General features: G+C 46.0%; 1 protein-coding gene across 2 annotated transcripts in view; it reads right to left on the bottom strand.

Moving 5' to 3' along the window:
- Positions 1-890: 890 nt before the first annotated feature.
- The window catches only part of LOC111065679 (putative uncharacterized protein DDB_G0277255), a 68,522-nt gene continuing 55,593 nt past the window's right edge, over positions 891-13,819 (bottom strand). For both annotated transcript variants that reach the window (XM_022353987.2, XM_022353988.2), the window contains 2 exons: positions 5,909-6,420; positions 891-4,371 (listed from right to left, as the gene is read on the bottom strand). In XM_022353987.2, coding sequence (XP_022209679.2) covers positions 2,443-4,371; positions 5,909-6,340 — 2,361 coding nt within the window. In that variant the 5' untranslated portion in view covers positions 6,341-6,420 and the 3' untranslated portion in view covers positions 891-2,442. The remainder of the gene's footprint in view (positions 4,372-5,908; positions 6,421-13,819) is intronic.

The raw sequence follows: 13,819 nt of genomic DNA, 5'->3' as shown, positions 1-13,819 counted from the left end.
TTATGGCCCAGGCTTATGGACATTTGACTAGCCATCGCAGATAACTTTCGTTTCCACGAGATTGGGCTGCCTGTTCTCAGATTTTTCATTGTGCAAATATACTCTCGTAGTCGTATTCGTACTCATACTCATACTCATACTTGTACGTATGCCGCAGCCTGGCTCAGAGTTCAAACATCAAAAGCAATTAAGACGCGTGCTTGTTGCAGCTCCCCCAAAGGTGCCACGGACTGTGGCAGCGGCATCCATGATGTTAGCCACCTGTGCGACGGCCACTGGCGCCTCTTGAAATTCCCTAATCGACATGTTTCGATCTCAAATGACTTTTTGCCGCAACAGCAGCAGCACCAGCAGCAGCTTGAGCTGAAGCTGAAGCAGAGGCATCAGTCTGTGTCTCGGTCGTGTGGTGCCTGATCTCTTCGGGTGAAAAATTTTCTCTAATCTACGCTGATGGCTGCTGCTGGCGTTAGCAGTTTGCCGTTTGGCCGTTTGGCCATTTGGCGCATGCGGCACACGCATTTGCGGCCATCCACCAAATGAGGCACTGATGCTCCCAGGCTGTGGCGGTAGCCAGGTACGAAGTACTTTGATTTTGACAGACAAGTGCCGCCTGCCCGTGAGCCCGTGAGCCCCGGCTGCGTCTCCGGTTGACATGCGCAGCTGCATGAGCTTTCATGTGCCTTCCTTTATTGGAGAAAATTATTTCAATCTTGAGAGACGCGCCGTAACGAGTGGCATAGCGGCAGATGTTGAAACTAATTAACCCAAGGCAGGATCAATGCAGACACGAAGCGAAGCGAATCTTAATTGTCAATAAAACGTTTTAGATTTCTTTATTTTTTAATGCTTGCAATACTAATAAAAATATTAATGCAAAACTTAACCGCGAATGGATATGTGTGTGTGTGTGTTCGAGTGCTTGTCTGTGTGTGTGTTTGTGTGTGTGCATAAATAATAACTAACAAAGATTTAACTAAGATTTTTTGTTGATGTGTGTGGCTTAGCCTAGGCTTCAATATAAAACAAGGATCGAACGACCTCCCTCTCTCTCTCCGTCGCTCGCTAGCTGTCGTATGTATGTACATATAACTATTAAATTCAATAAATTAGAAGAGAAAATACTACACGTATTGCAAAAGTTTACACACAGTTTATAACAAATCGATTAAATGTTACATAACCCAAACACCATTGAAGATATGCACTTACATAATATATTATAATGGAATTTCCTTTTTAAAAACTATCACAAAATAATTGGCAGTTTAATTAACCATTAGTTTAAGCTTAACCTACGCTTACTTCGCTCTCTCTACCCGTCTCGTTATCTATACATTTAGGGGCACTATTTTGTTATTATTATTTGTTTTATAATATGTCGTACGATTCGAGTTTTTATCAAATACAAAAATAATGGCAAGTGCAAGTTGAGTTTTTCGCATTCGTTTGACAGCTGTTTGAACGCGTAGATTTTTTATTTGTATACATAATTATTATGCTTGTGCCCTCCTCTACTGAAGATGAATGCCTCTTCGAAGTCTGCGAGAACACTGGGGGCCCAAGAGATCAAACAGATCAAAACTTGAAGGAGGAGAGAAATTCTGGAAAGTTTGTGGCAGGAAAAATAAAGACTGGCCCTGGGTCAGTGTTCTTGAACTTTGATCTCAAGCATTTGGCATTCCCTTAGCTGGCTCTTTACAAACTAATTCGATATAATTAGTTAATTAGTTAATTAATTATATACATTTACACTAGCAAACAAAAATTATGCTAATTTGGGCAATGCAACTAAGAAAAACAAAATACTTTCAATTTACAGGAAAAAAACACGCATCGTTTTGGGAGTCTGAAGAAGTTTTGTGGAGAATATGGTACTATATGGTACTATATGTATGTAGGTGTGTATGTATGTCGGACGTTGTAGGGTAAGTATTTCCTTTAGCAGGGAAGCGTTTGGCCTCACTTTGATATCACCACGCGTAGAATTGCTTCATTAGCTTGATTACATTTACATATCTCTATAACGTATGTATCTCTATTTAGTTTAATTGTAGGTTCTATCTGGTAGTAGCATTAATTAAAATCTTCAAAATTTGGCACATTTAAATTTAATTTGTGGTTGGTTTAGGCATTAAATGTACATTAAGTTGAGTATTCTATTTGGAAGTGCTTCGAGTGTTGGTATAGGTATAGGAATTGCACAGAAAGCTGAATATAGGAATTCTTCAATGACATAAATTCGAGGCGGAGTGGACTGTGGATGGTTCCCCATATCCCTCCAGGAGTATGTGTATGTATTCGAGTTGCATATAGTATGTACGAGTAGTGTAGTTTTCATTTAGCTTTTATCGTTGTGTGTGTGTGTGTGTGTAGGTGTATGTGTGTTTTTTGTGAGTAAGGAACAAGAAATAGTTTCGTTTTGCGGGTACCTCTGCCGTAGAACTACCGATTCGTGAGCAGGCCATTCGCTGGGGGCAGGATGCCAGGCGGCGTGTTCGGATTGCTGATCATCCCAGGCAGTGACGGAGTCATCTGACGCTGCTGGTTGATGGATGCTGTCGCTGCGGCCGCTGCGGCCGCTGCAGCAGATGATCCGCCACTGGATCTCGGGTGCTTGGAGGAGCTGCCCTTGATCAGGTTTCCATTGTTCTTTTGGGTCATGTGCGTCTGGTAGTGCTTGGCCAGGTGTGCCTTCTGCCGGAAGCTCTTGCCGCACAGGGAGCAGGCGAAGGGCTTCTCGCCCGTGTGGGTGCGTATGTGGACATTCACCGAGTACTTGTCCTTGAATCCCTTCGAGCAGATGGAGCAGTAGTGCAGGGAGCGCTCCTTCCGCTGTCCACCACCGCCACTGGCGCCACTGGCGGACGAGCCGGAGCCGCTTGAGTTGGCGGGCGGACTGTTGCTGCTGCTGCTGGCACTGCCGCTGGAGGAGGAGCTGCCACTTCCCGCACTGCTGCCCATGACCACGCCCAGTGCTCCCCCTCCTCCTCCTCCGCTGCTGCTGTTGTTGTTGGCCACATTGGGATTGTTGTTGTTGTTGTTGTTGTTGCTGCTGCTTGTGGTGCTGCTGCTGCTGCTCCGTTTGTACTGCTTCTTGGGCTTTGAGATGCCGCTGCCAGATCTGCCAGGATGATGAGTATCGGATGAGGCTGCTCCACCCGTGGGCGGTGTCGATGTACTCACTTCCGGCTTTAATGGCTGCGGCGGCTGGAGCTGATTGGCCGTCGCGATTGCCGTCGCATTCGGTGAGATTTGCATGAGGACATCGTTGGCACTGCTGTAGTCCGTGCCTGGAGTGGGCGTGGAGGAGCCTCCGGTGCAGAACTGCTGCACCTCGTTGGCGATCCGCTTGATCTTCTCAAAGTCATCGCTGAAGGCGTTCTCCAGCGACAGGAACATATCGTCCACAATGATGTTGGCGTTGCCATTGTGCTGCTGCTGTTGCTGTTGCACCTGCTGCTGCTGCTGCTGGGATGTGAGATGGACACCAGCCATGCCCTGAGCCTCGTCAAACATTTGGGCGGCATTCAGCGTGGAGTCGGCAAAGCCCAGGGCATCGGCAGCATCGTCCGTGAAGAGCAGCCGGCGCATGTCCTCCTCCTTGACGACGGGCATGGCCAGGCCGTTCTGCATGTGCAGACCTTTGGCGTATCCCTTTCCCTGGAGCGCACTCCGCAGCAGCGATTCCGCCGTGCTCTGCTCCGTGTCGGCATTGTGATCGGCCATATGCCAGTCGTTGTTGTTGTTCTGGAACTGGGCCAACTGCTGGCCCAAGTCATTGCCCCCCGCAATGGAGATGGCTGTAACGAGCGAGGGCAGCGTCTGTGGGGGGCCCTGGGAAATACTGCTGAGACCATTGCCATCTGCCCCATTCACGATCACATCCTTGCCGTCTGTGCTGAAGCCGCTGTCATCGTACGGATACTCCGACTTGATGTACCCCGGAAAGCTGCCCAGGAGACTGTCCAGATCGAGGGAACTCGGCAGCTGCTCTGCCTCGGAGCGCTTCAGCCAGGGCTCGCCGCCGTTTAATACTGTCAGGGTGTAGATCTGTCCGTCGGTGGTGTCCAGGCTGCTGATGGTGTCGCTGCTGCTGCCCGCCCCACTGGAGGCGGCCGAGGAACTGCTGGGATTAGGCTGCTGCTGTTGCTGCTGCTGTTGTTGTTGGTGTGGATGTGGATGCTGTTGCTGCTGCTGTTGCTGGTGGTGGTGGTGCGACTGAGGAGATGTGGGACTGGGCTGGTTGGTATTGGTGGTTCCACTGTTGCCGGCGCTGGCAGTGACCGGCTGCTGTTGCCAGCAGTAGCGGTCCAGGTCCTCGAATATGGAGGTGGAGTCGAGGCGACTGTTGTCCTTGTCCTGGTGCCAGAACTGAAAGGATAAGAAGAAAAATAGCAGCATTTAAAATAAGTGAAATCTTTACTACAAATTTGTAGAAAAAAATCTGTGTGTAAGTGGCTATCTTAGCTACCCGTGCACCAAATTACATGATGTTTTTAAATGATAGCCAGAGAATCGGTAGTTGGGCCCGCAACCTTCCAAAAGGTATTTTTTCTTAATTTTTTTGGTTTGGCTAACGAATTTTAGCTTCAAAGTATCTCTATAGATTTTAATGAGGAATACCTTAAACGACGCCTAATTAATGCAGCTATACACAAAAAATAGAGAACACGGGATACAATTTTTGATTTTCTTGAGTTTTTAAAGCCAAAATTTTGTAAAAAATACCGCACAAAAATCATCATTTTTGCAAAGAGAATTTGGGTTTAGCTTTTAGCTGTTTTAATTATCTTTTCAAAAAAGTAAAGTTCTTTACAACCAGTCGTAAGATACTAGAGTTATGTGAAAAAAAGAAACGCTACCTCTGAATAAAGCTTTAAAACATACTAGACTTCAAAAATTCTTTAAAAAAAATTCTATGATAGAAAAAAACCATAGTTCTTTAAAAAATTTTGAAGTTCCATATCTATCAGAAAAAGTTGGTTTGGATTCTTGAGGAAAAAAGTTCGATTCCTAAACAATTAATGCACTTAGTAAGCAGCGAAGCGCGCGGGTCTGCTAGTACTATATAATATCGCAACATATCGGTTTGGGTAGGTTATTATTTTTTATACCCGTACTCAAAAAAGAGTTAATGGGTATATAAGATTTGTGGTAAAAGTGGATGTGTGCAACGCAGAGAAGGAAGCGTTTGCGACCCCATAAAGTATATATATTCTGATCAACATCAATAGCCGAGTCGATATAGCCATGTCCGTCCGTCCGTCTTGATGAGCGCCTGGATCTCAGAGACTATAAAAGCTAGAGCAACCAAATTTTGTTTCCAGACTCATGTGATATCACACTGCTACAAGTGTATTTCAAAATTTCGCCCCGCCCCCTTCCGCCCACACAAAGGACGAAAATCTGTGGCAGGCACAGTATCGTAGAAAATTACCATATCTATCAGATTGCCGAATCTGAATCAGATCGGATCATAAATATAGCCAGAATGAAGAAATTAATTTTTTGTTGCTTCCTCTGCCTCCCCCTGCCTCCCCCTGCCAAAGACACTTTAGCTATCTCTTTCTCGCTCGCACACTCTGCCGCGTTCAGTGCGCGAGCAACCCCTAGCGGAGAAGATGTAGAATATGAATGGTACATCTATAATCTACATGTTAGATGTAAAATATACATTGTAGATGTAGATAACAGATTTAGCAAAAAAATGTAATATGTAAAATTTTTTTTTTTATTTTAAAATTCTAAAAAATCATAAGCTTAAAAATGTATATACTGACTGAGTACGGGTATAAGTAGAGTCGCGTCCCCAGAAGCGACTCACACGTTCCTTCTTGTTTTATATTTTTTTTTTAGATTTTTAAATTTCATTTCTTGCATTTTTCCCTGTGAATGATCTGCGACTTACCTCATAGCCCTGTAACGTGGGATCCCCTCCATTGCTGCTGCCATTTCGATTGCCAACGGGTACCCCTCCTCCGGCAACACCTCCCCCGCCATCATGGATCATGCTGCTGTTGGTTCTCGCACCACCGCCGCACAGGGCCTGCTGTGGTGATTGGGTGGAGATGGAGATGGCTGGCTGGTGCACCACCTGAACGTGGCTGGCGGTGTGACTGTTGTGCTGACTGTGATGCTGCTGCTGCTGGTGGGGCTGATGGTGCTGCTGCTGCTGTTGGTGGAGGCTGACGCCTAAGGAGTCGACGCCCACACCAATGCCGATGCCCATGTCGGGGCCAGTGACAAAGTCGAAGAAGTCCGCCTTGGAGAGATCCTCGGCACGAAAGGATTCGCTTATATCCATGCCAGCCGATGCGGACATATCCTCAGTGCCGATCATTTGTTGAGCCTGAAGCGCCAGAGTAGCGCCTTAATTCGACGAGTGTTGGCTAAGCCAAGATGGTTGTCAGTGTTGGTTAACTGCGAAAGAGACAGAATAGACAGAAAGAAAGTTGATAAGTCAGAAGTTCCAGGAAAAGTGTGTGTAAGTTATTCCTGCCTTGATTTCGATTTCATTTTTGGTTTCTCCATTTCTCTGGCCACGCACACACACTCACACTCACACAGAGCACCACTCTGTGACACACCGATTGATTAAAGCCACTTGTCAGTTGGCCACTTAAGTCAATCAGTCATTCACTCGCTCGCTCGCTCATTCTAGCCGCATGGCCTGGGCCTGCATTCCGGCCATACTTGCATTTTAATTTGAGCCGCTCTTGGCATGGCTTTTTAGCCGGCTGGCTATCTGCAAACGAATAAATCAAGCTGACAGAAGGGTGACAAAGTGTAAACACATTTGGCGTGCCCGCCTCGTAAATCTCTCGCCGCGACGAAGCGAAGGCGAAGGCGCACTTGGACTTTGGCTAATGCCAAACTCAAACTCAAACTCAGGCCAAACTCAACCTGTCACTGCGACAGTTTTTTTTCTCTTCTTTTATTTTATTTGTCTCGTTGCCCCTACTTTGCGGCCCATTCTTGTTTCTCTCAGTTTTTGGCTTGTTTCATTTGCATAGATTTGGCAAGTGAGACACACAGACAGACAGACGCACAACGAGCCGGGCATTTAGAATAGTAGCTTGCATAAAAAGGTACGTACTCGCACAGTGGGGGACAGGGAAATAAGAAGGGGAAATAGATAAAATAGATTACTGAATAATATCCTGTAATATGTAAAACTACTTTCCCGTACTAAAATCTACAGAATAAATTTAAATTTTTATATCCAAATGCTAAGGTATCCTATTCATCTGCCCTGCACTGTATATCGCCGCAAGTTCTGTCTGATATGGGCTACTGTATATTGCCATATCAACAGAATTACATACAATACTCGTATATTCATGTATGCTGTACCCCTAAGGTGATCGAACTGACAGTCCGGCGCGCTGGGTCTCTTGCCTTGCCATTTCTGTGGCTGTATCTGTATCTGTATCTGGTTGTGCCCCCAAGTCGTGTTCTAGCAAATGTGCCAAATGTTCAAATTGTCAAATTGATTTGACTCTTTTTTGTTTATTTATTTATTTGCTGGAAACTGACTCCCAATCGTATAGTAATCGTATACATATGTGTATGAAAAATGGACCTTACGGCGTTTCTGTTGCTGTTTTTGTGGCGGTGTGGCAGCGTGAGAACCACAAACAAAAATGACTTAACAAATTTGCATTGCTCGTGTAGTCGTAGTCGTACCAGTACCAGTACCCCCAGTACCCCCGGCTTGCATACTTTAGATAAGGGCAGAGTGTAGAGAAAATGCCGCAGTTGGAAAATATTTAAGATGCTGCCCGGGCTGGCCGGGCTGCCGCTGCTTCTAGAGACTTTTAAGTGCAATATCTGGGGAGAAATCAAACTGTGGCATGGGGCTGTGGAAATACTTAGCTGAGAGACGGCCCCGGCAGACGGCAGCAGCATCAACACCTGATCAAAGACCAGGCCAAAGAGGAGAAAAAGCGGCAACAAGTGCAGTCCATTTGGTAAGCGGTCAGTTAACATTTTTAAGGCTCTTAAGGTGAGCTCGTTTTCCAGTGTTTTCCCTGGCTTATCGCCCCACGACCATCGGACGAGGCAAAGCTCTGAAAATTTCACCGAAAATACCGAAAAGACCGAAAACACTGCGTAATCATTTGTGGTCATTTGCCTGCCAACTGACAGCACAGACCAACCTGCTGCTGCTGCTGGTGCTGGTGCTGGTGCTGCCTGCCTAGTAGTTTACTTAATAATCATGTTTAAGATGCAGAAATTACTTTATATATACTTTATGGCCGACAGCAGGGAAACGCTTTGCTAGAGAGGGAGAGAACGGGGGGAAAAGGCGCAGAAATATGAAATAAAATAATAATCCTTTGTTTGAGCATTTTGGCGCTCAAATATTGACTAATTTGAGCACGATTATTGTGATTTGGATGCGGTACGTAGTCCAAAACGGAGTCTGAGTCTCAGTCTGAGCCAGAGCCACAGTCAGAGTCTGCGTCTGAGTCGCAGAAAGAAAGTTGGCCGGGCCGTCGAGACGTGCTCATATAACTGGCGGCCAGCCAATCATGGACGTGGCCTATAGATGTGAATGTGAATGTGGATGTGCATGTGCCCGGCACATGCATCTTCCCATCTTTGCTCGTGTCTGTGCCATGATGAAGATGCATGCAACTGCAACTGCAACGGGGCATTGGCGGATTGGCGGGGGGTCTTCGAGGGGATTGGAACTGCATTTTATTTCCCCCCAAATGCTGCATGGTAATCGCAATCGTAATCGTAGAAATTGTTAGCGCATTTTGGCCAATGCAAACAGCCCGAGGCGGCATCATTTTAAAAACATGATAGCATGATGGGTTTTTATGTTTGAATAACTACGTATATCTGTGCATCCCAGAGGGGGCTCTGTAGTGAGTGGGAGAGGGGCTGGTGCTGGGGCTCTCAACTAGTGGGTCATAAATAAAAATGTTCCAATAATTGGAAGGCTTTTTAATTAAGCCAATATCTGTAGCGCTTTGGCTTAGTTATTTGCATATATGTAAGTGATTTGTGGGCAGAAGGGAATCCGGGGAATGTGCAATTTTCGGCACAATTTCTTTGGTCTGTCCAGGCTATGATTAAACCCAAATCCCCATCCCCAAAAGCGGGAGCTCTATCCATTGTTGCCGGCGTCAGTCAGCATATGCAGGGGAGACAAACCAGAAGAGGTACTCACAAAAAACAGCAGCAGCCCATCGTCTGGGATTAGTTTATGTGCAGGAATTTTTATTTTGCGGTTACACAATTTTCTCTCAATGGTTTGGGGTTTGCCTCCCTCCTGGGAGACAATCAATGAAAATCACACGCTTTGGCTGCTTCTGCTTTGGGCCGCTGTTTTCTTTGTTGGATTTGTCGCTGCCTGCTGCTGCTGCTGCTGTTTCTGTTGCTATTTGCTGTTTTTGTCGCTTTGGTTGCACGATTTTCCACGCATTTTTAACCCAAATACCTTGCTAAACGATTTTTTAATGTCTTCACTAACAAGTTTCAATTACCAATCGTCGAGTGCGTGTGTGTGCGCAGACGGCTCGAATCGGCTTGGCTCAAATAAAAGCCAAAACCAGTTGCAAAGCAAAAACCCACACCACACCACACGACACCCCCTCTTGCGTTGGCTCAATCAATTAAAATAATTCCAACAATTGCAAGCAAGAAATTTCATAAAAGAAGATTGAGGCATAACGAAGACAATGCGGCTCAAATGAAAACCTGCTGGCCAGTCCAGGCCAGGCCAGGCCAGAGCACAGGAGTGCAGAGCAGAGCTGAGCAGACCAGACGACGCGTTTGAGTGGATTCACGTACCGCAATCAAATTGCACTTCGATTGGCCAAAATGGAGCCATCAACATCATCGATGGAAAGCGGTACTTGTTGATGATCTTCTCGCTGGCTGGCCCGTAATCACATTTATTGAGATAAACGATGGGGCGTTCTGCGTTGCGTATACGCAGTGCGCTGTGACCAGTGCCCAGTGTCCAGTGTGTGCGTGCGCACAATGTGATAATTGTATAAGAAAATGGGTTAATCATGGCCTCGCTCTTGCTGCTTAATGATGTGCCATCGCACATTCCATTGCATACTTTCGGGGTACTCTCAAATCATGCTTGGTTCGATCATTACGCACAGGAAATGCCAAATATTAATGACCTGCCATATTTTTGCATATTCAAGTTGTGAAACTCCTTTTCAGCGCTGCATAAATTACAAAACACATTTGAAAACCGCTCGTAAAACGCACGCAAAACGCATCAAAAACGCACGGGAGCTCAAAAATTATGGCTCCAGTGTGTGTGTGTGTGTGGCCTATGTGTTAGAGTGTGGCATGCAGCTGCAAATATTTCTGCATACATTTTTCTCCCGCTCTTCACTGCAAATTGTCATCGTTAGCCAAGTGAGACCGCTCTCCAGCGGCAGACCATTCGATCATTTTTCAAGCAGATAATTATCGCCCACCAGCCTGGTCTGCCCCCAAATACTAGCCGGATACGCCAAACGGCTGCCGCATGGCGCATGCCGCGTGGCCTGCAGTGGCACTGCCTGTTGACCAATTGACCAATAGCTCAACGGCTCTCTTTCGCTGATAAGCAGCTGCTGCTGTGGTGCTGCTGTGGTGCTGCTGTGGAGTCTGCCTCTGCCACTTGTGGCTTATGTTTCAATTGCATGCAAATGCATAATTGAATCAAATGGTCTTCCCGGTTTTCGGTTTCGCCCAACTTTCGAGGCCCCCGCCTAATGAAGCAATCAACGGTACGGCATCTCAAACTCTTTTTGCCGCTCTGCCCCATTGTCAATCAAAAGCCACGTTTTTATTGCGGCCCGCGTTACAAACCAAATCGCATCAAGATGTATTAATCATTTTGGCCAGTGCGGCCTGCGTTGGCGTTGGCTGAGGCAGAGGGGCAGCCAGTGACCAGCAAACGCTGGCATCGCCATCACTTTATCAGTTGGCGCAGATCTCTTTTGGCCAGGCCAGAAAAAAACGCCAAATAACTACAGGCGAGACGGGGCATGATTAAAATGCGCAAAAATGGCCAACTCCAAATGGGCGCTGCTCGGCGGTAACAACAACAGCAACATTGAGGGGCAACATTGAGAGGCACAACAGCAACATCGAGAGCTACAACAACGGCGTGTGATGTACACGCGGCGCATTTCAATTCCATTTGATTAATGACGAAGCCGTAAAGGCAACTGCAACTGCAACAGGGGGGAAGTCAGGCAGGCAGCTAACGAAGATGTTGCTGATTGGCCTGTTGTCTGTTTGCTGTTGTCTGTTTGCTGTTTCTGTTGCTTTCCGCTGCTGTTGTCAACTGTCGGATGCATTTGTTGCAACTGCTTAGATTTTTATGCCTGGCCATAAAAATTATATGTACATTATGCCAAGCGACAGCTCATAAAGCAATCAAAGCAAGGCATTAATAAAAAAAACTGAACGAAAACTAAAAAAACCAAAAAAACTAAAACTAAAACAGTTTCGAATTCCGCTTTTCTTTTCGGGTTGATTGAATGCAAATGTGCAAGTGGAATTGTAGAGTAGAAAGTGTTGCCCACCCACACGGCGAATCTGCATAAATACTGTCCGCCGAATAAGGCCAAGAGAGTGCCGTGCCTGTGCCTGTGAGTGTGCCTAACGGCCTTGTGCTTGTGGGTGCTGCTCCCGCTGTTGCAGCTTGCAGCTTGCATCTTACAGCTGATGATGTTGCTGCTGCTGCTGTCGTGCCATGCACCGCAGCAACATGGCACAATAAATTTCAAATTTGCTATGAAACTTGTATCAGAACATGTCCATCTTGGCGGCCCACACTCGCAGGAGGCCCCAGTCGCGGGTCTGGCCCCCCCACTGTTAGATGGGTGAAAATTTTCATGGGACTTTCACACACAGCTGCAGCACAAGCACAGCCTCGAATAAGTCCGCAGTGGAGGTTACAGTTTCGCCATTGATTAATGCCTTAATTAAGGCAACGCTCCATCAAATCAGAACCAATATCGAGAAGCCCAACCCAGTCCTACATAGTACCAAAAACAAAGCAAAAATATGATTGGCAATTGTTCGCTGGGGTACAGAAGTAATTTATCAAAATCAATACGGGAATTGTCTCAATGCCGCTCCGGACTAATAACAAGGCTAAATGCCGAACGGAGCAGACAGCCCCCCAAGTCACAAAAATTTGCATTTTAACAAGTTAATTTTTTCAGCTGCTGATTGTTGTTCTAAGTCATTGCAAAACGGTAGCTCACGAATTTTGGGCTGTTACTTTCAATTGCCTTTTGACTGGCGACATAATAATGACAAACCAGAAACAGAAATAAAAAACTCATGGAAAAAATCTAGTCAAAATCTGGGAGTAGCAACAAAAATATAACAAAAACTGCATTCATAGCCCAAGCGTGACATGTTAATTGAGTTTTTATTTTCCTGAATTTTGAACAGTTTTTTTTTGGTAATTTTTTTGTTTCGTTGGGTGGGCGGGCGTTCAACCCCGAGAGTGAGCAGAAAAATTTTGACAGCTGCCTGAGCAACAGCAACTTAATTTTGGGCGCTTTCAAATTGGATTGATATGAAAATAAATAGAAATTAAAGTATTAAAGCATTTACGTGCAGAGACGCCTCTGCCAGAAATCATGATAACTTTATTGATTTTGCCAAACGAGCGCCGGGCCGAAGACATTGAAACCGAATCGTGAGCTTTGGGCCAGCAATCAAATCTACAAAGAAACCAGCAATTGTTGCTGTTGTTGCTTTTGTTGCTGTCTGTGACGTGATGGCTGCAGGCGCCACTTGGCAGCCAAACAAAGGAGACACTGGCTGAGGCTGAGGCTGGGGCACGGACCAGGTCCGGGCCAGGCCCGGCCAGGCAAGAAATTCTGGCTAATCAGCACAGACAAAAGGGTGACGCTCCCATGTATTTAGATTGAAGGCTGACTGCCATTCATTAATGCCATTTAACCGGTCATGTTGTAGGTGTGTAGCCGTCTAACCGTCTTTTCCTATCTGCGAGTACGAGTACTCGTTTGTGCCTGGCAATTTGTTTTGCTGTCATGTCAAAGTGCAATGAAAATATTTTCACTCGCCCATCAAACGACACACAGCACTTGACATGAGACAGCGAACGTCAAACATTCCGCAATGCCACCCAAAAGGCATCTTCATAAATATTTTCTTGCATCGGCAACGTGCAACGGCAACGGCTACAGCAACAGCAACAGCAACGGACTATGCAACATCTACACGGGAACGGCAGCAGCATCAACACTCCCACATCCCCAAAATGTCTTCAACAAACATCGTGTGCTGTCTGGGGGCTCCTTGAAGTTTCTTTTTGCCTCGATCAAAATGATTTTTCCCCTCTTCTATAAGTATTTCTTCTGCTGTGGCGTCTTTTTCATCATCATCATTAAATTCGTCAAGATGCAAATTTCTTGACTGTTGTTGTTTGCCAGTCGTGCTCATCTTCCTGGTGCTGGTGCTAGTGCTAGTGCTAGTGCTAGTGGTGCTGAAGATACTTACTATGTATGTGGGATCAGAGAAGAGAGTAGTGGGAGCACTGGGAGTAATGTCGCTGGCATTTCTTATGGCTGACATTATTTGCTGCTTTGACTTTGCTTTGGCTAAGCACAATTTATGATTATTGCCCCGGCTCTTAGGGCCACCTGTGGGCGTTCTCCCCACCAGCCCATATAAGAGCACAGATCCGATATAAGTATAGCATATACATATGTATACGTATATAACTCATAGCTGAAGTAGGTACATAAATTGCTCGTGACTGCAATTAGACAATTGTCGCCGTCATCCAAACTCACTCGGATCAGAAGCT

Source organism: Drosophila obscura, unplaced genomic scaffold (assembly GCF_018151105.1).
Source record: "Drosophila obscura isolate BZ-5 IFL unplaced genomic scaffold, ASM1815110v1 contig_192, whole genome shotgun sequence".
In the NCBI taxonomy this organism is placed as follows: Eukaryota; Metazoa; Arthropoda; class Insecta; order Diptera; family Drosophilidae; genus Drosophila; species Drosophila obscura.
This window is presented reverse-complemented; position numbering and strand designations above follow the sequence as displayed.